Here is a 27,210-nt window from a genome sequence, read left to right on the forward strand (position 1 = left end):
GTTGTTGTCTAATTGAGGGCTCTGATTTCTTCTTACACATAGATAATGATGATGTGGGATGGGTTATATGAAGGTCTTTGAAGTCTAAATTTCTGAATCCCAAACTACTCTTGTTAACTTGGTCACCCAGAAGAAGGGGGTTAGCCCACCAACCTTGACTTCCAGGCTGGAAAAATTAGGATGATGGCACACACAATTGAGAAAGGAGATGTAGAGGGGATTGAAAGGCTTACTTAATTGTATTTAAAGAAATCTGGAAGTCCTACGTGAAAGTGGCTATGCCAAATGACATGCGTAATTACCAAGGTACATTCTGTACCCACCAACCTCGACAAGATGAAATGTTTATAATGTAACGAGAACTTGCAACCTACACTTTTGACAAATGCTATAATCTCTCACAATTTTTATTTTCTGCCCTTGCAAAACACCAGTTTCCCTAAGAACTGTCAACAGAGAGAGAGACTGCAGTTGAGCATGGCTATTTATATGTTTGTGTTCTGTGATTTTTCCTTTTGGTGTCTCAGATAGAGTCAGCAGATGCGTGTCTCATCCTTGCCAACAAGTACTGTGCTGACCCAGATGCAGAAGATGCCTCCAACATCATGAGGTAACTTGGGGTGGGTGGGGGATGCTGGGGAAGGCTTTAGGTTTGGCCCTCTGAGGCCCACGTGCAGCCCTTTTGGGTCTGCAGAGGACAGTATCTGTGAGACCGTCCCCCTTTCCCCAATAAGTCATTCCACAGAGGCCTGATGGGGAGCTGAGGCCATGGTGGGGAGGAAAGTAATGGAGCCCAGGGCACCACCAGGAAGCTCAGCCTTAACAGATGGTATCTCTGGGGCTCTCAGATGGTCTTGGGTTTGAGATTTCTTGAGACAAAACTAAAAAGAAAAGATAAATTTAGAAGAGTGCAGGTCTGGATAAACGTACCATATCTCCAAGGGGAAGTGAACCCCAGATGTCTTTACTGGAGACAGATTTGCCCCCCAGGGGACATTTTGCAATGTCTGGAGATGATTTAAGTTGAGGATGGTCTTTCTGGTATCTGGTGGATAGATGCCAGGAATCCTATTAATCCTCCTACAATGCTCAGGCAACCCCTATACAGAGAATTATCCAGTCCAAAATGTCAGTAGCACTGAGGTTGAGAAGCCTGCAAAGCTGGAGCTTTGCTGGCTCATCTATAGCAAGTTTAGCATCACCCCAACAAGGAGGTTATCAACTAAGAACTTGTTTGAACCAGTTGCCAAAAATTTGTGTTCCTCACTGAGAGCTTTTTCAATGAATTTAGTTTTAGTATTAATAGGAAGCTCTGAGATAATGTTCTACAGAGTATTTCTCCTTTCCTCTCCTCTCCTCTCCTTTTCTTTCTTTCTTTTTTCTTTTCTTTTTTAAAAAAATTTTAACACAGCATCTTCTTGGGGAGATCTTTTGGGACAACTCCTCCCAGTGCCTTTTCTAAACATGAGATAGGCCCATCTAGAGCTCATTCCTGCTCCAGCTCCACCTTGTTCTTCTCTCTTTGCAGAAGAAAATTTGTCCTGTTTTTCTTCTTTCCATAGACTTGCAGTTATATTCCATGGTTATGAAATGACTAAAAAGCCCAGACATTTTGTTCCAGGTAGTTAAAGCCCTTTTGGAATTTGTCTCCTCTCTAGCATAAATTGTAGATGAGTTAAGTTGGGAGGGAATAATCAAGAGAATCTTCTGGAGAGAGGATGAACTCAGAGAAAACACTTCACCGCCCTGTATCCCCAGGAACCCTGGCTTAATTGTGAACAGCCATCCTCTGATCCAGACAAAGGCTTCCCTCTCCCTGCAGCTTGTGTTACTGTCCTGGGAATTTACCTGAAGGTGAAGGTTGGGAAGTTGCCTTTGTGTCATTCCAATGCTCACATCTCCTTTGTCTTTGCTTTTAATCAGTGGCCCCAAGTGACATGAGCATTCCCATCAGTGGTGTGGAGGAATTCCTCTGGTGCATGTGGGATGAGCAGGTCCTGCCCACAGCATCTGTTCCCTGTGTCTGGCAGGCAGCATCTGGTGGGATCTTCTCTTCCCACTCACTTTTCTTTGGCAGTGCACTTGATGCAGTCCGTCTAAGGAAGTTCATGCATGAACTCAGGCCAGGCTGCAGAGAGGGTGGAGTAGGGAGAAGCTTCACACACTTTTTCTGTCATTTTAAGTGACAAAAACATCGCCTTAGAAGAGCTGGGCTTTATCATCTTTCAAATTTACAACAATTAAAAAAAAAACACTTAAGGTTTTGATCCCTCAGAAAAGTCTGGGGCTGGCCCACATTTTTCCCCCCTAAAGATGAATAATTGACATGAAAAGTAGCTTGAGATGGGCATTTCTCTTCATTGCAAAATTCAGTTTAAACCCTGATGGGGATCAAGTTAAAATAAACATAGGTAGGTTCCAGGGTGATTGGCAGGATGCCAAAGTGGTCATCCTCATGGACAAAGGTAGTATCAGAATTGTGACTAATCCATCCAGGGACCAGTACCAGAACCAAGGCCTGGGTAGCAAAAGGAAATGAGAAGCTCAGGGTTAAAAATGGGCTCCGTTTTTCTCTTATTTGTATAATCCTCCTCCCTCCTTAGTTTAATGAGACCAATCTGCCCCTTTTGAAATTAAAATGTCAAAGAGCCATTTGAAATGAGCTAATGCAGAAAACTGGCTGATGCCATGAACTGCCCCGCGAAGGCTGACAGAGGCTCAAAGTCCTTGAGTTATATGCTGGGGCCCGACACAACACTTTTTCAAAAATAAAATGAAATCCTTCAAGTGCAAAAAGCCCAGGGTGGATTTGTGCAAGGAGAGGCTTTCACATGATCCATTCCCTAAATTCACAAGTTACAGCTTTTCAGATAGAGTGACTCACAGGCTGCCTTCTCTCCATCTTTGCACAAAAAGGGCTGAAGTGGAGGGGAGCGCTGCTTGGTGGGAAGTTTGTGGGGGTGGGCATGATGGGAGCACTTGTATTTCTGATTAGGCTTAGAAGGTAGGCCTTTCTGTGTAATTCCATTCTTTAGCCTTCCTTGTCACATAAGGAAATGTACAATGTCACTCCTGACAGGGTCGGTAATGACAAAAACCATAACTTACACGTGGAGAGAGCTTTTAATGATTTCAAAGCATTTTCACATCTGGTCTCCCATTTGCTACTCATACCAAGCCTGTGAAGTAAATAAAGCAGGTACTGTTGCCCCCAGTATCCAGATGAGGAAACAGGAACAGAGAGCCCAGGGATTTCCTGAAGGTCACCCAGTTCATTAGTACAATAGCTGTGACTGGGGGCCAGGTGTTTCCATTCATCTGTGCCCTGCTCCTCCCTTTTCAGCATTGTGATTGACAGGAACAGGAGTGCCAGTGAGGGTTGGGCAGTGGTTAATGCCCAATATAGACTGAGGGAAATGGGAGGGAATTTTTGGCCAGATTGTGACCTCCACCAGGTGCTGGCACTTATCTCTGACCAGTGTTCAAGTCATCATTGAGACTCTATTAGCTTTGGAAGGCTGAGTCCTTGCTCTTAAGAGACTTGTTTAGAAATCATGTGCATGAGTGTTGCCAAGTATGTGTGACAATTAGAACCATTTGTCAGGCAGCTTGTGTGATTTGTCATTGTTGTCTCAAGTTGTTAACTTGAGCAGATTGTCCCCAGGCTGGTCCCTGGGGTGGGAGATTGCAGAGCTCCAGAGGCACCATGATTTGAACTTGCTTTCGATGTCTATGTCAGCAGTGACCCTGGTCCCAAAGCCCCCGCCATCAGCCCACACAGGCTCGCATGCCATCACTGAGCCATCGAAGGGTTCCCTCGTATTTTTCATGCCCAAGATACATACTGTAGCTGTCTTGCGATTTCCATTTCAAACCACCCAAAGGTAGTGGTGGGAGCATAGTTTAACCTGCCCTAGTACCTGCAGCCTCCTGGATGGCGCAGGCTGCTGGTCCTACCTTGGACCCCACTTGGAGATAATCAAATGCATCTTCCCAGCAGCCTCCATGGGGATGACAGGCCCTGCCTCAGCTTTTGTTCTCTCTTTTTCAGAGTAATCTCCATAAAGAACTACCACCCGAAGATCAGAATCATCACTCAGATGCTGCAGTATCACAACAAGGTATTACACTGAGAGCCGTCCAGGCCTGAAGCCACATATTGGGGTCCAGTTCCAGTCTCTCTGCCTCACCATACAGATACACATGCACACACACACATACACACACACACACACACACGTATGTATGTGCATGCATGTATTCATCGTGCCACACAAAAGCCTGTGTAAAAGATGTAATGTGAAGGTTAAGAAAGCAAAGGGATATTTCTTCAGAATAAGCAACGTGTTTGCAGTGGGTCTCTGGAAGGAAGCTCCATATGTACTCAGGAAGCATCTATTGAACTGCTTGGCCCAGAAATGTGGATGTATTTTTAGATCCCATCCACACCTAATTCCCAACCACTTCATTTCTATGTATGGCAGTCATTTCTTCAGTCAGTATTTATCGATACCTACCTTACAATCAGCACTCTGCCTTATGCCCAGAAGAATATCAGTGAGGGAGAAGCCCTGTTTTGTACCCCAAGATTTAGCACTTAATGTCATAGGCAAGTGTTGGGACTTCATTGAGGCCAGGGGAATTTAAAGAAGCCTAAAGAACTCGGGTGGAGGAAGAAACCCATAACATTCTCAAATCCATAATATGAATTTGCAGAGTTAGTTCAAAGATTGAACAGAGAGTTGGCTACCCACAGACTGAACATAAAGGAATGAATGTTCCTGGTAACTTCAAGTAGGGGTGGATTGGAACAGCAAACATCCACTGGGGTCAGTTTGTTTCCCTCTGATTACTTCCCAATTTGCCCGAGCTGAGAGCCTCTCCTCCTTCACCCAGGCTGTCAGTGAACTCCCTGGAAGACAGCTTTGGGGGAGGGAAGGTGACATCTTGCTCTATTTGATATAGCACCACTTATCTCCTTAATGAAGCTTCAAAGCTGGAGGCTGCTCAGTACCTGGGGCCAGGTGTCCTGTCTGAACAGAAATAACTCCCTGCTGAGTTCTGAGGGCAAGAGTGGCCCATCTTATAGGCCATATTCCTACAAAATAGACAGGCATGTGACTCACAGAAAACCCATTCTGCCAAATGCACCAGCACCATGCCATTATTTCTTAATTGCTGGCAAGTGCTGGCCCATTTTGTTGTGTGGAGGCCCATCAGAGGCCATTGTGAAATGGAGCCTGCTGTCGGTGACTGGCCCACTGCTCAGAACTGCTGCCCGATGCCAAGCATTGCCCAGCCCTCAGCAGGTGGCCCTGTTGCAGAAGGTGTCACTCTCCAGCCAGAGGGTTGGGTGCTGGGCACCCAAGGTCACATTCATTCTCCTGTTTGTCTCTGGAAAACTCAAGGGCACTGAAGAGATACAGTCTGAGGATATTGGTAACTCACAGTTGTCAATCTAGAACAGTTTTTTGGTTTTTTTTTGTTTGTTTGTTTGTTTGTTTGTTTTTTGATGGCAGCCCCTGTAGGTGGAGGTGAATTTTTTTAGTGAGGCTGTGATTGGTGACAGCTCTTGCCATAAGGAATGCTCCTTCTTTCATTTGCGATTTGAAATTTCATTTAGTGTGGGAGTGCTTTAAGAAGTTGTTTAGATTTTTGGCTGAATTTAGATTGAATAGGAAAATTAATGTTGTATGTTTCGAAAGAAATGTCAGTTCCCTTTTCTTCTCTTTCCAATGGGTGCTGATGTAGCATCTTGGAGAAATCAAGGAAGATTTCAGTTATATAGTTCTTGTCAAATTGAAAGCAGCTCAACTGGCCTAAGATCCAGGCAATACCTGGTCAGTAATCACATGATCATAGCAACCTGAGCATCTTCAATAAACCTCTCCACTGCAGTTATCCAGGAACAATGATGAATACATCAGCAGACCCACTATTTGCTTAAAAATCATTTTCTTTGGAACCATTTCAGTATATTTGGGTTTCAGGATTAGGCAAAATCAGTTACAGAGTCCTGTAAGATTAGTAAGGACATAAGAGGAGGAGGGACTTTGGCACAGGGTATTTTTCCTCCATTATTTCATTTTTCCTCTTGAAGAAGGACTGAAAAGTCCACTTGTCATTTTCTGCCATCTCATTCCTGTAGGATTCCAAATAGACATCCTTCACTCTGCTTCACAGTTGGCCTGACATGCTTCTACCTGCCCTTTTACCATGTTTTTCTTCCTCTTCTCTTTCAATATTTTTTTTCCTTTTCTCTTGGTACCTTCTCTGCACCCATCCAAGGCACCCATAGATCTCTACCTATTGAAACTTGCTTTCAGAGAAGATCTGATATACGTGTGAAAACTCATGTCACTATCTACATATTCCAAGGGGTAGTTGATTCCATAATTGGACATCAGGCTTGGAATATAAAGAATGTCAATCCCTTATGAGGTAATGATGGTTATATTCTAGAGCTACAGGGAAGGAGGGAAACGGCCTACTTTGTCTCCATATAAAACTGGCCCAGAGTTTGTCATCATAATAATTGCAGACATTTGTGTCCCATTTAATGATTTTAAAAGAGCTTTGACATCCATTATCTCATTTAGTCCTCATTGTACCATCTGTGCATTGTAGCATCCCAGGGTAACTTCAGACCAGGGGGTCTAAGCTCTGTCATAGGCAAAGCAACTCTGGTGGGCACAAATCATGGTCACTGGGCAGTCAGAGAGCTAGGAGACAGAATAGCCAACTGCCATCTTCTCTTAAATGGAGTCGCAGCCCAGTGAATCAAACTGTGATTCCTGAGTGTGGGCTTGTAAAACAGCTGGTGCTCTCCCAACTGGGTCTCTTCAGTATATCTAGGTTCCATGGAGAGATACTTTCAATCTGGCCATTTCTGAAAGAGAAGAAAGATATGACATCTTCTGATTTAAGCATCAATGGCTTGAAGCTCTTCGAGGAAAGGATAGTTTATGATGTCTTGGAAAAGTGTCACTCCTAATGTCTTACCTTATTAATATATTTCTTATTTTCCCAGTGAATTATAGAGCCTTTGTCTCTGTCCTGGAAACCAAGTCCCAGTGGCCCAATGCAGATGCAGGCTCTTTAAGCTATCTCCCTATCAACCCTTCTGCTTGGGCAGTAGTTGTATTAGTCATCGTTCTGTCACTAATAAACACTGAATGTGCTAGTCAACATTTTGTCACCGTGATCAAAATACCTGACAAGAGGGCTGGGGATGTGGCTCAAGCGGTAGCGCGCTCGCCTGGCATGCGTGCGGCCCGGGTTCGATCCTCAGCACCACATACAAACAAAGATGTTGTGCCCACCGAAAACTAAAAAATAAATATTAAAATTCTCTCTCTCTCTCTCTCTCTCTCTCTCTCTCTCTCTACCTCTCTCTCTCTCTAAAAAAAAAAAAAAATTAAAAAAAATACCTGACAAGAACAACTTGAAGGAGGAAAGGTTTATTTTGGCTCACGGTTTCAGATGTTCAGTCTGTGGTCAGCCAGTTCCATTGCTCCGGGCCTGAGATGAGGCAGTGTATCATGGCTGAAGGAGGCGAAGGAGAGCTGCTCACATTATGGTATCCAGGAAGCAGAGTGAGGGAGGAGCCAGAGGGAAAGATATAATTTCCAAGGGCATGTCTTCAGTGACCCACCTCCTCCAGCCATGCCCCACATCCATTCAAGTTGGGATGGATGAATTAGGTCACAACACACATAATCTAATCATTCACCTCTAAATATTCCTTCATGAATACAGGAGGTTTTGGAGGACACCTCACATTCAAACCAAAACACCTGACACAATTTACAAAGAGACAAGTTCTACTAGCTCACTGTTTGGGAGGGTTTAGTTTGTGTTCATTTAATCCTGTTCCTTTGAGCCTGTAGGACAGGATAACATGTCACGATGGGAGCATGTTGTGGAGCAGGAAGCAAAATGGGAGGAGACCCTGGGTACCGAATTCCCTTCAACAGCACATCCCCAATGACCTAAGGCCTATCGGTAGGCCCCTGTCTCCCAGAGGTTTTCTCACCTCATGGGATCCAAGCTTCTAACACATGGACCATTGGGAGACACTTGAGATCCAAATGATAGCAGCAAGGTAGTTTCCTCTTCTTTGGCATTCTGTCTTTCCTTGTGGTACTCCCCCATGATTGAATGTATAGTAAGAGATGGAACTGGGACTGGAATTCATCTTTCCTCATTACCCAGGACAGCTGATAGGCCTTAGGTCATTGGGGATGTGCTGTTGAAGGGAATGCAGTACCCCAGGTCTCCTCCCATAAGAATGAAGTGCAATCCAGCAGCAGAAACGGGGGAAGGTTCCGGTTGTGCTGGACCTGCTATTTCTCTTCTCCAGATTAGAGAGGATTCTCCTCAAGACTCCTGTGGATTGATGCTAGCATTTGCACACACCCAGATTCCCTCAAATGAAAGAAGGCAAAGTTTCCAGAAACAAAGAGTTTGCATTCCTGGGTCAAAATCCTCTCTTTGCTTCATGTGCACAGATTTCCCTCCCGGCCATTGGCACATTAGCTTCATTTCCTGTCCCATGACTGGTGAAAATATGAAGACCAAGAAAGGAGGCTATGGAATCCTGAAACAAGCTTGACTTTCCTGTGTAATAACACATAAAATATGTCCAAAGAACTCAAATCAGATGGGGCATGAGGGGCCAAGAGTGAAATGCCCGGGTTCATACCCTGGATGATACATGAGGATATGAGGGACTTTCTGGTTTTGCTTGTTTGTTTGAAGATGGTATGGAGTGGTGTCTCTGTAGGGCTGGGACCACCCAAATATCCTGTCACAAACAAGTTCATTACTTATATATAATTTCTTTTCATTCCTCTCAGATGATGTTACTGAAAATGAGCATTTCTCCACTTAAAATTAACGCATTCTCTACAATGCCAGAGAAGTAAAGGGGAAAAGTTTGCATTGTTTAGTCAAAGAAGACTAGGGAGAGGAATGGAATAAAGGGTAGGGTTCATTGTTGGAATTAAGTGTTTGATGTGGGGAAGGTCCCCTGGTACTCCACTTGACAGACATCACCATCTGCTGTGGCCCACACACACGACTATTTTAACAATGCTCTCATTGGGGGTAATACTGCCATCTCTCCCAGCAGTAACCACTGCTGGCTTAGGACTCAAAAGATTGTCACCAGAGTGGATTTTGCAAGAAGGAATTTCATATGTGTGGTGTTTTTGAAAGCAGAACATGGAGCCCTTAGCCTTGCTCTTTCTTTCTACGATGGAGTCTTGCATCCTTCTATTACAACTGGATGGGAAGCCTCCTTGTGTTTGTTGATGCACAGAGAGAAGTAATTTCAGAGCCTTAGAATCTTGGCATGTGCAGGAACTTAGAAGGACTCTCTGACCCAACCTCCCATGGAAATTAAGAGTTCTTTCTGTAGAGACTTGAGAAATATTTACTAAGTCTTAGGAAAAAAGACCCTGTGTTTTTCAAGGTAGACTTCTCCATTTATTGGACAAATTACACCCTTTAAAAGTTTCTTTATGAAACAAGCCAAAAAAACTGTTTCCTTGTAATATATACCAGTCAGTCCTAATTCTAGCTCCTGGAAAAAACCTAATCTCAACGTGATAGCACCTGAGGCATTCAGATGGCACTGCCCTGCCTCCACGAGGGCATGGCCCTTCTTTAGACCTAAGGTTTCTGGCTCTGTTCACTGTTCCTCAAAAGAATTTTCCAGATCACTTATCCCCTCTTGTCTTTGTCATTTTTCTCTGGAAGTCATTCAGCTGATCATTTCTCCCATTTTATATATGACTATTAAAAAACTGGGTCAGGTTCTCTGGAACTAGTCTGACCCATTCACAACAGAATGATATGTTCATTTCCCTTACTCTGGAAACCATTTCTAACAAGCAAACATTGGCTTTTTCTGTAATGTGTCACATGGCCTCTATTTGAGGTTTTAGTTACCCATACACTTAAATTTTGCATTGTGTGTGTGTGTGTGTGTGTGTGTGTGTGTGTGTGTGTGTGTGTGTTTCTCTCAGGTCTGCTGCCAAGTTAGGTCTTCTCATTTTGAATTTATATAATTGATTTTTTGGAACCTAAATGCCGTATTTGACATTAAGCTTTGTTAAATTTTTTTCGGTTTGGTGTTTTGTTGATTTTTTTTCCAACTCTGGAGGATTTTTTTCTTTCTTTCTTTCTTTTTTTTCCATTCATTGTATTATCCAAGACTCTCTGCTTCTTACCACTTGAAAAATAATTACATGAATGTGCCACTGGATCTGACCTAATTGTTGAACAGGACCAGTCTGTCTGCAAGAGTTTGTAGGACATCTACACTATGATTTACCTGATGATCCAGGGTAGTGGTTCTCCAAGTGTGGGCCTAGCCTCCCGCAAGTCAGATATGCAGATTCTCAGCTCCACCCCAGATCTACTGAATCAAAAACCCAAGGGGGTGGGCCAAGATTTTTACAGACCCTGCTGTTGATTCTACTGCCCACTCAAGTTCAGTAGTCACTGATGTAGAGTATTGGGAAGATTTGCAAAAACAGAAATCAGTCTTGTGGTCCATTTGAGGAGCCACTTTATGAACAACCTAGCCAGATATCCTAGTGATGAGGGCCTATGTGTCTGTGATAAGAGAAAATTCCCCTGGGCTCTATTTGGATAAATGACAAACCAGAGGGAAGGATTTGGGCCCTTGGATGCAGAAGTGATATTGAAAAGAGACTGAAGTCCAATGAGCAGAAGTTTTGAACAAAACACCAAACATCAGACCGGAGCAAGGGAAAGGAAGAACAAGTCCGGATGACCCTGAGTCCTTGGGCAGTGCTGCATTTCCCAGAAGAGACTGAACAATTGAATATGTAACAAAGTGAGGTCTCATACCTGTTTTTGTTTCCACAGGCCCATCTGCTAAATATCCCTAGCTGGAATTGGAAAGAGGGCGATGACGCAATCTGTCTCGCGGAGCTGAAGTTGGGTTTCATAGCCCAGAGCTGCCTGGCTCAAGGCCTCTCCACGATGCTCGCCAATCTCTTCTCCATGAGGTCATTCATAAAGGTAACGTCTTGTCTTATTAGAGCACATTAGCCCAGGATTCTATTTGTCGTGGGGTTGAGTAGAGAGCACAGCTTAAACTCAAAACAGATCGACGGGCTTTAACCACTTTGGTTAAGGAGAAATTCCTTGTTACGGATTTGGGCAAGGGGCCAGCTCTTTTCAAAATTATGTTTTTATTTTTATTTGGCACATCCACGGCCATTAAATGATTGTTCAAAGCACAATCCTCTCTTTTTTTAGATAAACCACATGTTTATCTATCAACAAAGCCTCCGCTGTTAAAACAAAAATATGATTTATATACATTCCATATGGCACCAGAGCGCCTAAAGAAAAGAATTATCATTTTCCTCTTTTATATCAAGTGGCTGGTGGACCTCTCACTGTGCGGATAAATGCAGACCATGTGTTTGTGCTGCAGCCCAAACCCCAACAACATAATTCATTTATTTATTTCTGCACAATCAAGGCGGCCGGCAAGGCTGACATGCCATGGCTATTTGAATGGATAATGAACTGGGTCCTTTACAAGGGATAGGGGCAGTCTGGATGTGTTCATCTCCTTGCCCTTTGGTACCCCATGGAAATGACTAGGCAGCCATTTCGCAGTCTCCAAAGTGGCCACTACCTGCTGGCCACTGCTCAGGAGAGAAGAGAAAGAACCAGTTCTGTTCTCACAGGCCATGTCAGATCAGGGGTGGCTTCCAGGGCATAGAATTTTAGAAGGCTCCTGGAGTGTGGAGGAACAGTCATGCCAGTCCTTGTCCTTGGGCTGTTCTTAGCTTAGACAGTCAGAGTGGCCAACCACTGTGGTCTGCATTTCTTATTTGGTACTGGTGGCAATTAGCTCCAGACCTGGGTTTACATTCTTCTTCCTGTTGTACCACAAGCAGAATTAACACTGGTCAAGGCGAGAAATGAATGAGATCCTGCCAACGGAGTCAAAAACTCTGAAGTCAAAGGTTTGATCCTTTTGTTGTTTTGACTGCTCTGTACACTGCCAATGAGGTATTGGAAGACTTGAGGGAAAAAACTGCTACACCAAGATGGTTGGGGACATGAGGAGGCAGGTGTATTGGTGCTCACCCTGGGCACCTACAAGGTGTGAAACTTAGAGCAGGGTTTTTTCCTGGGTCTTTACCCTTCACACCCACCTAATTGTAAAGGGGATTATTTATATAGATAGTTAGCTTTGCTCTCCTAAAAGAATAATTCATGTTGAAGTCCCTTCGATCACATTAGCCGTATTCATAGTAACTGATACATTGATTTAAAACCTCTTTCTCCTATGCTTATTCTGTGCCCCCCCCCAAAAACCTTTTGGTTTTTGATCAACAGAACTCTGAGCTCAGACCCCACTTACAAATGAGGACATCATATTCCTTTAAATGTCATCTTTAATCCAGGCTGTTGTTGTCCTGCATGGACGAAACCGAATGCAGGCGTACGAACCTCAGCAGCAGGGAGGTCTGTATGGCTGTGTTTAGAGACAGGTCCCAAAGCCAGATGCAGCTGTGTGTCCCAGGACTCTACCCAATGCAGGGAGCCCAGACCCAGGATAAAGGACTGTCACCAAGAGAATTCTGGCTCTTTCAACCAAGCTCTGGTGGTTTTCTTCCAGCAGGGGATTGCTCATGGGACCAGGCACGTGGTCCAAGGAGCTGGGCTCTGCTTCCTCATGTTGATGTGACATGGGCCTTGGCAGGGCCCCACCACAGATGGGGCCACTTGACATGCGTATGTTTTGATTTTGTGGTGCCTGCATGGTAACTAGAGCTGCCTGTCAAGAAAATTAATAAAGTAGATGTGACGCTGATTCTTCAGTGCTATTACAGCAGGGAGAACTCCTGCCCAACTTTCCTCAGGACCCTCATGGGCCTCACCTCTAAAGCCAAGGACGTCCCCTCCAGCTCTGCTAATCCCATTGCCAAGTTCCTATTTAGGAAGAGCCTGTGGGAAAGGCTGGACCGGGCCCTTGTGTAACTGAAAACACATTTCCCTCCCAGGGTTATGTTACTACATTATTTCTGTCCAGGGCCAACTCCCCCATGTTTGGAAGTAGCTCTCGAATATGGCCTTTTGACATTGTAGTGGTCATTGTGTTGGAATTTGCTAAGGTGCATGACCTGCAGATAACCAGGCTTCCCTTCATTTTTTTTTTCCATCCAGAAGAAGGACAACCTCATTCATTACTCCCCATTTTATATTGTCATTGTCCCGATCCTTATCTCTTTTAGGTCATGGCAAACACCATAAATGTTATTCTCTTTGGCAAGTTGTAGGTATCATCTCTTATTCCAGAGATCACAAAGCCCTCACTACTTTTGGTTGGGGATGGGGGCAGGTGGTAAAGGAAATCTATAAATGGATGATTGTTTACAGAAATCACTTCCTTCCCCAATGGCCCTATATCCTATGGTGGAGAATTCAACAGCACTTCCGTAGGGACAGCCAGACCTATTAGTGAGGGCTAGAAGGGAGCAGTTTGGGCAGCACTTGATCCTTTGGGAACACTTAGTATTTCTGGAAGCCAAAGGTAAAGTGTGAGCTCACTTTCTTCCTTGCCCTGGGCAGGTAGTATCTGTTTCTTAACTCTGCAGAATATATTGTACTCTTCTCTTTCTTTCCAAGAAGGAGAAAGTAAGATGGTAACAGCACAGGTATATCACATGGAGAAGCACACAGACTGTCCTGGGCTTTTTAAATATACATACAGCCAAACAGCCAACTTCAAGTGAGGGTGATAGACTTGAACAAAAGAAAGACTCCTGTCATATAGGCCCAGCCTAGAGGTGTCAAGGACAGAGGGAACACTTATCCCCACCCACCAATGTCATACTCAAAGATGCTAACCCAAGGGCCCCAAGTCATTGCTCCCTAACACCTAGCTCTCATTTGGATTCATTATCTCTGAACTGATTTAAGTAGAATTGAGATATATATATATATATATTACTTTTTTATTAGAATTGATATATATTTTTAAACACTTCTTCAGGAGTAGTGAATTCTTTAAGTTTTCTAACAACGGTTAAAGATTTTATAAATTTGGCTATTCATCCTTAATTTAGGCCATTTAAACCTCAATGCAAGCCCTTTACAGTTTCTGATATGCTGGGATTTACAAATCCATGTTAACCTTGTATCTAATACCTTTAGGAAACAGAAGCCCATGTTGCCACTGAAGCCTTGCAGCTCAGTAGCTGTTGTTAGTGACAGGCTAAGCATTTTGTTCAATAGGTCTTGTTGTCACCCTTGAGTTCCTTTAAGGACAGCAGGCAAATACCCTAGTGCCTGTGACTTATCTACAAATGCATTATCAACCAGGCCTGGGACATCCTGTTTCTTTACCACTATCTGATCTCTGTCCACTGGCTTGTCAGGTTCCAGGGAGTCTTCTGTAAAGACCAGGGCAATGGAGTTACTCATCCTTTCTGTCACCACCTCCTCCCTGAATCCATGGCCACTCTTACCTTCTCCTTGTCTTCCTCACTTGGATGCAATTTAAGATCCACTGATTTTTAGCTTTTGATTTTTAGTCTTATTTTGCAAACTTAACTTTCTCTTTAACAAATATGGGGGTTCAAATTGGGGCTCCTGCCATTTTTATGAATTGTGCTATTATTCTTACTAAGATTAGTTCTTAACTAGGACATGATAAGTTGTGTGTGTGTGTGTGTGTGTGTGTAACTCAGTAAGAGCAATTAGTTCTTAAAATTGTTTTTCACTCTGCACTAAAACTTCTAATTTAGTACATTTAAATAATTCTCAGAATTGCCAACTATTTTAACTCTCCTAATCTATCATTTAATACATGTACACACAGGTACACACCCAACCTGGAATATGGTATGTACTCCTTAATTATCTCCTTGTTCAATAAGTCCATTATGAGAATGGAGAAAATATGTGATGTGTTTCTTATCTTTTCAACTTATTCCACAAGATTTCAAATTTGTAGGTGAAATGTTAGATTTTTCTTTCACCTTTCTACTTCTGAATGACGAAGTACTAGGGAAGTCCACCCCATGTTACTAAGATTGTAGATTGGCTGAAGGGGCATGGCTGGATGCATAAACCATTTGTTCATTTTTGCTGTTACTTTATTGAGATAAATTTGGGGCAATATATAGTCTTAGCCCTAATCATAACCAAGGGGACCATTTTAGTAACTTCAGTTCGGGCTATATTTACACATATGAGTGTTGTACATATACATGTATAAAAATAATCTAGTTTAGGAGCCAAAAATATAAAACAAAAAATTTTAATAATTGTCAATGTACACTGAATTTTTTTTTTTGAGAGAGAGAGAATTTTTTTAATATTTATTTTTTAGTTTTCGGTGGACACAACATCTTTATTTTATTTTTATGTGGTGCTGAGGATTGAACCCCTGTGTCCCATGCATGTCAGGCGAGCACACTACCACTTGAGCCACGTCCCCAGCCCCTGAATTTTTAACTTTGTGCAATACCAAATTCTACATATACATTATTTCATTTAATTCTCATAATGACCCTACCCAAATGGGACACTATTATTACCCTCACTTTACAGTGGCACACACTTGTGAATTAAAAGAACTGTGCAATATAGCTTGGAACTGGCAAATTAAGGTGTTCAAACTCAAGCAAACTATTTCAGGTGTGTCCTTGAATATAATACTAAGAGGACATAAATGATAAGAGGAATTTTCAACAAGTGCCATCATCTTAGACCAAAACTTATGAGCTTTCTGGAGTTCACCAACAGAGATTTCGTGGGCAGCACCCTCAGGGGTAGGAGGCATGGATAAGCTTCAGGAAACTTGTTCTGATGAGGATGTGAGGGCACATGTTTGCACAGCCCCATCCTGTGGGTCTTGTTCACCCTTCTTTCCAGCCACCTCTGTAAGGGAAGAGGTCACTGCCTCAAGATAGGTGATGGGTTATCTCAGGCTGGACTGAGACAGGATAAGGAATGAATGAGACTCCCAAGAAGGGATTAGCTTTACACATGGCTGTATTCAGCAGGTGAAATTAAGTGGAGTCTAAACCAAGTGTGTCTGAAGCTGGGGATGGCTTAGGTCACTGCTCCTGGGATACAGTAAGTGCATTAGGGTTTTCTAGAGAAGCAAAAATGCATAGAGTGTGCTTGTGCTGACATGCATATACAGCCATGTGCCACACAGAGGCATTCAATGACAAGCTGTCTATGTGATAATAATCTCATAAGATTATATTGTCTAGTGATATCATAACCATATTTGTGTATGTACACCTAATCACCTATTGACTCATTTGTCAGAATGTGTCACCCTTGTTGAACTTGTTGAACAAAGTATGACTTTATGTGCGTGCACACACACACATACACACATATACATATATCTATTTTTATCTATGTATCTATGTACATATATTTTAGCTATCTATAATTAAGAGAGGGAGATATTGATTATAAAGAATTGGCTTATGGTATGAAGGTTAAGTCACAAACTCCACAGACTGGAGACCCTGGAGAGCTAATAATACAAGGTTGGTCTGACTCTAATGGAGAGTCAGGAGAGTTGATGGTACAAGTTTCAGTCCAGATCTGAAGGCAGGAGACTCATGCCCCAGTTCAAGGCAGTGTAAAGCAGAGCCAAATTCCTCCTTTCTCCTTCTTTCTGCTGGATTTATGTCTCTATCAGATTGCATGAGGCCCATCCACATTGGAGAGGTGATCTGCATCACCCAATCTGCCAATTCGAATGCTAATCTCATCCAGAAACATTCTCACAGACACACCCAGAATAATGTTTAACCAAATATCTGGGCATCTCATGACCTAGTCAAGTGAACACATAAAATTTACCTTCACAGCAAGCAGTGCTTGTTATCTGGTGAGGGTAAGTTCTGTGGACCAGGTTGGGAAAGGCATCCCAGAAGAAGAGCTCAGAGAGCTCAAATCTCTGTTAGGCCAGAACTGCAATTGACAAGGCTGGGATGGAGATGGCTCTTCATTTCCAGGAAGGAATAATGATGGTACAAGATTAGAGGGTTAGATGGTAAAAGTTGGTAAGATGTGAGTTGTTGCTTGACCACTAGCCACGGACAGTGTCACCCAAACCATGAATGGCATCATATCAATGGACTTCTACACGTATTCCTCACTAGTAGTAAGCAGCTTCCAATACAAGAATACTCACTTGGGAATCTCAATTATTCTAATAACTTTTTGATACATAACAACTGATACCTCTATTCAGAACCCAGCACCATCTATTCAACTGCTGCTCAATATCTTCATTTGAATGTCCCGTATCTTCTCAGACATAACATATCCATATCTTCCATTTCACTCTTTGCTACTAGCATTGCCGCCCTTTCCCATTGCTCAAACTAAAAACTTTTGAGTCATCCTTGATGCTCCGGTCCTCTGAGCACTACATTAAATTCAGCAGGAAATCTTCTTGGTTCAACATGCAAGCTATGCCAGAATCTGAGCATGTCCCATCAACTTCACTGTAGCTGCTAGATCCAAACCACCAGCTGTCTCTGAGACTGTCACCTCAGCCTTCCCAATGCTCTGCCCTCACCCCCTCCCTCCAGTAAAGCATCCAGAACAAATTTCTCAAGCATGAATCAGATTCTTTCATACCTCTGCATAAGTCTCTCCATTGTTGTCCCACCTCACCAAAATGAAGTCCTTACCGGGTCCTAAGCATCAGGTTCCTTTGACCTTGACCTAGATGACCACCTGTCCTGAGGGCTCTCCTGCTCCTCCTGTCAATCACAGTTCATTTGACTGGTCTAGGTGCTGTGGTTCCTTCTGACTGTCATGTTGTTTTCCTAAGTAGCTGTTTGGCTTTCCCCTGACAAAACCTTTTTGTCCTTGTGTAAGTTTAATTTCCGAGTGAGATCATTTTTTTTAAAAAAGAGATTCCATTTTTAAAAGAGATTCATAAAAAGATATAATACATACATACATATATATACACACATATATATGTATGTATATATTATATACATTATCAGTATCCCCAGGAACCCCCTGTTGTTTTATGTTAGGTGACAGAATCTGTTGTTTCTGGATTATCTTGGGGAAAGTTGATATTTCCACCATATCGAGTCCCTCCATTTTATGAAGAAGGTTTACCATTTATTGAGGAACACCATGATACAAGAGATTTCCTGGAAAATACAAGAAGATCAAGAAAAAAGGTGACTAAGCTTATAAAGATTTCTGAAGCTTCTGGGTGTCTCTTAGACAATAGATGGCCTACTTCCCCATATTCTTTAGGAAGGCTGTAGATGCTCTTGGCTTCCTGAGGTGATTAAGGCTCTGTGTGGAAACAATTTCCAAATTGCGTTTTAGAAATCGGCATCACCTCCATATCCCATACATGTGCATTCTCACATACACCCCTGGTGACACCCATGGCATTCTTGTTTATTGCCCCTTTTCCATGAGGCAGCTGAAGCATTGTGAAGCCAGGAGCTACTTGCTAAAGCCTCAGTACATAGAACAACAGCAGACTCCTAGGAGGAACTCCGTGTTTGTTGAATAAATGAATAAATGAGTGAAGAACCGCCTTAGCCTAGGCGGGCTAGCCCCATGGCGAGGACAGCTGGGTGGGGTCAGCACCAGCAGGAACTTTCGATTTGGTAAGATTCTGGTTCCGAAGATTTCTTCCTTTGCTACTGTATGTAGTTCTATTGCCAAATTAAGGAGCTTTGACTCAATGTAGAAACTTGAAAGCAAAGCTTTATAATCTTTGGCAAGGCTTTCATGGTGGCTTGTTAGATTTGGGTATAAACCATTTTGACTGCCAGAAAATCCAGTCAGTGTGTTGTTTAAATTCACAAATCAAAATAAACACCCATGAATTGAAATGAATTTGCTAAACCTCAGTATCCCATTTAGGTCACCGAGCACCCTCTTTTCTTCCTCCTTGAAACTCTGCAGATCAGAGACTGTGACACAGGATGCCCTCTCCTCCAGCATCACTGGCTTTGCCCAAGATCACTAATATCCACCTGGAAATAGAGCAGATTCCCCAAGAACTATTTCAAATAAAGAGAGAAGTAATCCATGAGCTACTAACAGGGATTCCGTTCCCCCCATGGCCCTGGTAATTTCTAGAACATTGAATTAAAGAGTTCTTAGACCTTTACAAATTCTCAAGGCAAACATTATTAGCAAAGAGAAGCCCATACAGCATGTTTGAAGATTGCCAGAAAATGTCAATGGAACTTCTGAATAAAATAAAAGAAGTTCAAACTCTCTCCGCCCCCCATCTTCTCCTCTTCCTCTTTCCTCCCTCCCCCTAACATGATTAGAAAGTCATTTTATGTGTCTTATATGTTTGGTCAATCAAAGGCAAACATACATGATTGATAGTGACAGGGAACACATTTAACTCATTATTCTTTACTTTGCAGCAAAATGATTTGTGTAAACTGTCTGCCTAGCATTAAAGGTAAAACAAACGTAGAAACCCTAAAATGTTATATTTTAGTCTAATATTTTCCTTTTGGTTTTATAGCTGTAATCACATATGGATTCTTTTATTTGGCTCTTGGCATGTACTAACAAAGCGGGAGGCTGTGCAGAAAGATTACATAACATACAAACAGACCCTGGTGCCCACTGAGATTGGAGCCATCAAAGCTGCTCCAGTCTGGATGAAATGTTATGACCCAGGGGAAGCTATGGCTCTCCCTGGCCCTCATCAGCTGGCAGGACACTGTCACTGATGAGAAATAAGTGCCATCTTCTTAAACAAGCTTCGGGTCAAATATCAAACTCGGCTCTTTCAGAAATAATTGGCTTTAAATGAATCGAATGCATTAAATACACCTGAGCATCAGGGGCTGTGTCCACTTGATCTCACCACTCTTCTAGCTTTTAAACTTAGGTTTTATCCTCTATCCATGATTGTTCAAGAAAAAAAAAAGGAATAAGAAGAAGAGGAAGAAAGAAAAAGAAATCTCAAAATGCTATGTAAGCTATAGGGAATAGTATCTCAGAGTCCCTTAGTCTGTTGGTTATGGATAAAATGTTACCAAGTGTGAATCTGGCCAGAAGGACAATGAAAACTTGGAGACAATTCTGTACATCCAGAGAGGGCAGAATTGATTTCATACAGTATGTATTTTTGTCAAAGATTTAGAATAAGAGTGCCCTAGGTTTGCATAGCACTTTTCAGTTTATAAGATATACGTTTTTACTGAAATGTTTTTATTTGACCAGATACACAAATATGTTACTGAATATCACATGCAAAAAGTACCAAATGCAAAATAGCTGGTGTCTCTGACCCTTCCTCAACTGTAGAGTAGAAAGAACCACGACCCATTTCACCAGCTCTTTTGGGGAGGGAGAAATCAGAAGACTATGCACTTCTTGCTATGCAGTTGGTTGGGGAGAAACAGAGCTGGAGCCACTGAGTTCTTGGGGTCTGAGTTCAGGGTTTTCCCACTATTACATATTGATTCCCCTAGAGAAATGTCTAAATTATACATAAAGCTTGGCTTATGTTCAATGCCTTCTAAGACCAGAAACCTTTCTGCAATATTTGTAAAAGTAATATCCTACATTTTCTGCTTACCACATGCCCAATTATGTGATATATATGAAACACATTCTGTCACATTCTACCCCATTCTGCATTCATCCGAAAAAGACCCAGGCAACTGGGCATGGTGGTGCACACCTGTAATTGTAACAGCCTCAGGAGGCTGAGGCAGGAGGATCCCAAGTTCAAGCTCAGCCTCAGCAACTTAGTGACACCCTGTCTCAAAATAAAAAGGGCTAGGGGTGCAGCTCAGTAGTAGAGTGCCCTGGAGTTCAATCTCTAGTACTAAAACATAAATAAATAAATAAACAAGTAACCCAGGCAATTCTAGCTTCCTAGACCACCATATTGTCCAGCAGGAGAGGATTTGTTGCTCACATCAGGTACGGCAACTGAGCAGAAAGGAAGTTGGTATTTGCTGAGGGAGATATTAAAAACCTTAACCCTGACTATTCGTAAGAAACCAGAGTGAGCCAGAGTACCCCGTGGTAGACTTATAGCATAGGAAAGTTATCAGTAAAGAAGAGGCAAGATCCAGGAGGATTAAGCGTGTTGACAAAAGGAAGAAAGGAAAATTCTGGGAGAAAAGTATCCTAGTCCTAATGCTCACAAGTTCCTTCTGATCATAATAAAGGTATTCAGGTAACTCAGTTGGGGTCCAGGCAGTGAAGCTTTGAGGTGATGAATCCTCAAGATTACTAGAAAAATCCAGTTGCATTTGCATAGTGTTTCTTTGACCATTTTCCGCTATAGGAGATTGTTTCAGGTATGTGGACCTACTAAATTTGCAAAGGATTGTAACTATCCAGGTATTTTTTCCTTTACCTTTATTTTTAAACTTAATACATGGGACATGTGTTTGTGTCTTATGTATATATACAGTTCTATGCCTTTGAACACGTGTGTAGAGTCACACATCATATCACCACAATCAGGACACAGAAGAGTTTTAGCCCCCCAGTTTCCCTCCTTCTCACAGTCAAAAAAAGTGAGACCCCCACATCCTTGGCCCCTGCTAACCATTGATCCATTCTGTGTTTCTGTGATTCCGTGCTTTCAGATCTGTCCTGTAAGTGGCACCATGCAGCAGGTGATCTTTTGAGAGCAGCTTTTTTCTTTCAGCATAATTCCTTTGCGACCAGCAGGGTGATGCATGTATCAATACTTCATTCCTTTCTATTACTGAATGGTACTGCATTTTATGGATGTGTCAGAGATTGTTTATCCAAACATCCACTAGACAGTGTTTAGGTGCTTCCAGTTAGGGGATATTTGTTTTGATATAAACATTTGTGTAGAAGTTTGTGTGGACATAAGTTTGGATCTCCAGGGTAAAGGCCTAGAAAAAGGATTGCTGGTTTATAGAGCAAGTTTTTGTTTAACTTAAAAAACAAAACAAAAACAAAAAAGAAACCTGCCCAAGTGTCTTCTAGAAAGGCTTTGCCATGGATCATCCCCATTAACAATGCTTGAGCACCTCCTGCTCTGCATCCTCGTCTGCTCTTGATATTGTCATATATTTTTTTTTATTTTAACCACTCTAGTAGGAGTGTAATGGTATCTCATGTGGTTTTTAGTATGTATTTCCCTAATGGCCACTGATATTGAACATCTCTTCATGTGCTTATTTGCCATCTGGTATCATTTTGGTGAAATGCTTGGCCCATTTTTTAATTGTGTTTTTGTTGTTGTTGTTCTTCACTGTGGAGTTTAATAGTTCCTTGTGTATTCTAGATATCTTGTTAGATATAGGATTTGTAAATTTTTTTCTCCTGGTTGGTAGCTTTCCTCATTTCTAGAGGAAAGTTTTCAATTAAAAAAAAAAAAACACCTGGAAGTTTTTCTGAAAATGTTAAAAACAGGGTCATAATATGACCCAGCAATTCTACCCCTAGGTATCTACTCAAGAGAAATGAAATAATACATACTAGTTCCTTACAGTTGCTATAATAAGTTGCCACAACCCTAGTTGCTTAAAACCACACCAATTTATTCTTTTCCCTTTTCAGAGCCCAGAACTCTGAAAATGAACTTCCCTGGATTGGCATCTAGGTGATGGCAGGCTGGCTCCTTTGGGCGGCTCTAGAGGATCTGTTTCTTTGAATTCTCTAGTTTCTAGAAGAAGGCAGTTACATTCCTAGGCTGGTGAACTGTACCTCTGTCACTCTAGCCTTCTGCTTCCTTTGTCATATCTCCTCTTTGCTCTCCTTTAGTCAAATCTCCCTCAGTCTCTCTCTTGTTTTAGGACCCACTTGGGCATCCAGGATAATCTCTCCATCTCCAGAACCTTGTTCCAGGGATTAGGGTGAAGATGTCTTTGAGGGCTATTATTCAACCTCCCATTGTCCTCTGGCCCTCAAAGATCCACAATCATCCCACGTGCAAAATACATTCATCCCACCCCAATGTCCTTCAAAGGCTCAGCTCTTCAGCATCAATTTAAGTTCAAAATCTTATCTAATGATCATCAACTCAGAAGCTCCAGATATCATTATCTAAATCACTTGCAGGTGAGACTTTAGTTATAATCCATCCTGGGGCAAACTTCTTCTCCATCTATGGACCTGTGAAAACTAGGAAGCACATGTAGTCTCACATTTGTTTAATGATGGACTTCATATGTGCCACTGGTCTCGTAAGATCATGATGGAGCTAGAGAATTCCTGACACTTGGTGATACTGTGGAGGAATGCATTATCATGTGTTTGTGGTAGCAATGATGTTAACAAACCTATTGAGCTGCCGGTGGTACGAAAGTACAGCAATGTATGGTCCAGAATACTTGATAATAAATGACGTTAGTTTTATATACAATATTTGCTGTTCTTTTTATTGCTATTTTAGAGTTAGTGCCTATTTATAAAATAAAGTTTATAGTAAAATAGTATGCTGTGTGACACCTGCAGCAGCCTCAGAAATCTCCTATACTGTATCTCCTGATTGCGTCAAGCGCTTGTGGCTGATGATTGACCTATGCCATGAAAGTTTGTGTAAGGCCACTCTCTGCTGCTCACACAGAAACAAAATCACCTAATGATACATTTCTCAGAATGTATCCCTGTCCTTAGGCAAAGCATGACAGTGATCGGAAAGCCACAGAGTAAGTTTTAGACCCTCCCATTCCCAAAGGGAGAAAATGAAAGGAAGAGGGAGATACTAGACTCAAGCAATTTCAAAATTCCATCAGACCAACTCTTTAAGTTTCAAGGTTTAGAAATGATCCTCTGCATCTTAAAATTGGCATTAGGTAGTGTGATTCTTCCAAACTTATTTTTTTTTTCTTTTTTCTTTTTTCGAAATTGCTTTGTCTATTCTCAAGTCTTTGTTTTTCCATGTAAAGTTGGGAATCAGGTGGTCTATACCTACAAAAATTCCTGCTGGTATCTTGAGTGGAATTGTGTTAAACCTGTAAACCAACTAAGGAGCGCATTGACAACTTTACTATGTTCCATCTTCTAATCCATGAATATAGTCTCCCCATTTATGTCATGGTCAACTTTAACTTCTTTTTTATAGTGTTCAAGATAAAGATTCTGTACTTGTTTTGCTAGATTTATAGATAAGACTCACATTTCCTTTTTGGAAAGGTTGTAAATGGAATGTTTAAATATGAAGAAAAAAATATTTGGTTTCCAATTGTTCTTGGTGGTGTGTAGAAATACACCTTATTTTTCTCTGTTGACCTTATACTGCACTGGTTAGCACTTCCTGCACAGTGTTGAATAACAATTGTGAGAATGGAGGCTCAGCCATAGAGGGTTTGTGTAGCATGTGAGAGGCCCTGGGCTTGATCCCCAGTACCTCCCCTGGCAAACAAAAATGAAGAGTGGGAATGAATGGACATGTTCAGAGTCTTGGAGGGAGAAATATTCAATCCTTCATGAAGTGTTGTTAGCTGTAAATATTTTGTCTATGTCCTTCTCTTAAAATGGAAGAAAAGAGTTGTATTTTTTGTTTTGTTTTTAAACATGACTAGATGTTGAATTTTGCCAAATGCTTTTGCTGCATCAATTGATAGGATATTTTTCTTCTTTGGTCTGTTAATAGTGTAGAATGCATTGATTGTGTTAGAATAGTGAATGGGTCATGGGATATTTTTAGGATAAACCCCACTTGGTCTTTTTTGTATATTGGTGGATTTGATTTGCTAATATTTGTATGAGTTTCTTTTCCTTATTAGTGTATGTTTATGAGGGAATATTGGTCTGTGGGGTTCTTCTACTGTCTTTGTCTTGCTTTATCATGAGAATAATCATGTTGGCTTCATAAAGTGTTCCTTTATTTTATTTTCTGCAACTGACTTTTGTATAGAATTGGTGGATTTTTTTCTTTAAATTTTCAATAGCATTTACCAATGAAACCACCTGGGTTTGAATTTTTTCCCAGGGTTTTTTAAATACAAATTTAATTTTCTAAATAGGTATAGGGACTATCCAGGTTACCCATGTAATCTTGAGTAAGTTGTGGCAGTTTGAGGTTTTTGAGGAATTAATCTGTATGGGTAGAGTTGTTCATAATTTCATTATTGTCTTTTCAATGTCTGCAGTGTCTGTAGTGATAACCTATTTTTCATTCCTAATTTTGTAATTTTTATCTTCTCTCTTTGTCAATTTTACGAGATATAAATATTACTGACCTATTCAAAGAATCAGTGTTGGTTTCACTATGTTCATTTTTATTTTTCTGCTTCTTTTGACTTGATTTGGCTCTTCTCCTCTAACTTCTTTTCAATATAGAGCCAAGATTACTGATTTGAGTTTTTTTTCATGCAGTCATTTAATGATGTATATTTTCTCTCTAATCATTGCATTAGCTGCATTCTGTAACTTTTGATATGCCATGTTTTCATTTTCACACAGTTAAAATATTTTCTTATTTTACTTGTGACTTCTTCTATGATCCATGGATCATTTAGAAGGTGTTGTTTAATTCCCAGTTATTTGGAGATATTCCTCTGAGCTTTCTATTATTGATTTGTGGGTCTGATTCCATTATGGTTAAACGACAACCTATCTTCTATGATTTCAATTCTTTTAAATGTGTTAAGTTCCATTCCGTGGCCCAGAACATGATCTATCTTAGTGACTGTTCCATTTGAGCTTAACAAGATCATGCACTCTGCCATTATTGGGGAGAATGTTCTATAAATGTCAATTAGAGCCGGTTGGTTAATGGTGTTGTTAGTCCTTCTGTTCCCTGGCTGATTTTCTGCCTACTGGTCCTATCTTTTTCTGTGAGGAGGGTGCTAAGATGAACCCAGATTGTGGATTTGTCTGGTTTGCTTCTGTCAGTTTTGCTTTTTGTGTTTTGAAATTCTGTTCTTAAGTATACATAGGTTGAGTATTCCTCCTTGAAATAATTATGTTCAGAAGTGTTCCAGATTTCAGATATTTTTAGATTTTTTCTGATTCTGGAAAATTTGCATATCCATGGTGAGATATCTTGGGGATAAGACCCAAGCCTAAACACAAAATTTATTTGTTTGGTATACATTTTATATACATGACCTGAAGCTAGTTTTACAGAATATTTTAAATAATTCTGTGCATGGCACAGAGTTTCATGGTGTGGAACTTTCCTCTTGTGGCAACATATAAGTGCTCAAAAAGTTTCAGATTTGGGGGCATTTCAGATTTTCAGATCAGAGATGTTTTTCTGTTGAGTTCTCTTGGTGAATTTATCATTTTTTCATTATATATTGTCCCTGTTTATCCTTGTTTTCTTTGTTCTGAAATTACTTTATCTGATGCAATACAGCCACTCAAGGTTTTTTGTATGTGCTTGGGATTGGAGTGATTTGGCTTAGCCAAGCCGGGGATGGAGCCCAGGGCCTCATGCATGCTAAACAAGTTCTCTACCACTGAGCCACATCCCCAGGCCTCAGAAATGTATATTTTCCCATCTTTTTTGTTTAAGGCAAACAATATTTTTAAGTTTTAAGTGATTTCAAGATATACAAGAATATATCTTATACTTCAGTCATTTTTAAAAATTTCATTCTACGAGTATTTGTTAATTGGTTGTGTTAGGCCATTTATTTATAAGGAAGTTATTGGTATATTGGGGTTTAGACCTAACATTTTGTTATTTGCTTTTGTTTGATTTCCTCTACTTGGGTTTTCCTCTTTCATTTCTTCTTTGGGGTTATTTGAACATTTTTTTAAGTTAAAAAAATTTTTAGTTGTCAATGAACTTTCATTTTATTTATTTATATGCAGTGCTGAGAATCGAACCCAGTGCCTCACACATGCTAAGCGAGCGCTCTTCCACTGAGCCACAACCCGGCCCAAATTTGAACATTTTTATTGCTCAACTTAATTTATAGCATTTCTTTTTTTCTTTCTGTTTTTGGTACTGGGAGTTGAACCCAGGGGCACCTAATCACTGAGCCACATCTCCAGCGCTCATTTGCATTTTATTTAGAGACAGGGTCTCACTGAGTTGCTTAGCACCTCGCTTTTGCTGAGGCTGGCTTTGAAATCATCATCCTTGTGCCTCAGCCTCCCGAGGAGCTGGGACTACAGGCATGTGCCACTGCACCTGGGAATAGCATTTTTTTTAAAATTTTTCTATATAGTTTTTCAACTAGTTGCTATGGGGATTGTAACATG

At 41.3% G+C, this 27,210-nt stretch overlaps 1 protein-coding gene across 24 annotated transcripts in view; it reads left to right on the top strand.

Annotated features, from left to right (window-relative positions):
* Positions 1-27,210, top strand: part of Kcnma1 (potassium calcium-activated channel subfamily M alpha 1) — an 888,761-nt gene that overhangs the window by 681,287 nt on the left and 180,264 nt on the right. For all 24 annotated transcript variants that reach the window (XM_048801821.1, XM_048801797.1, XM_048801798.1 and 21 more), the window contains exons 13-15: positions 528-610; positions 4,052-4,121; positions 10,900-11,055. In XM_048801821.1, the coding sequence (XP_048657778.1) occupies positions 528-610; positions 4,052-4,121; positions 10,900-11,055 (309 nt within the window). The remainder of the gene's footprint in view (positions 1-527; positions 611-4,051; positions 4,122-10,899; positions 11,056-27,210) is intronic.

The sequence above is a fragment of the Marmota marmota genome, unplaced genomic scaffold (assembly GCF_001458135.2).
Source record: "Marmota marmota marmota unplaced genomic scaffold, marMar, whole genome shotgun sequence".
Taxonomy (NCBI): domain Eukaryota; kingdom Metazoa; phylum Chordata; class Mammalia; order Rodentia; family Sciuridae; genus Marmota; species Marmota marmota.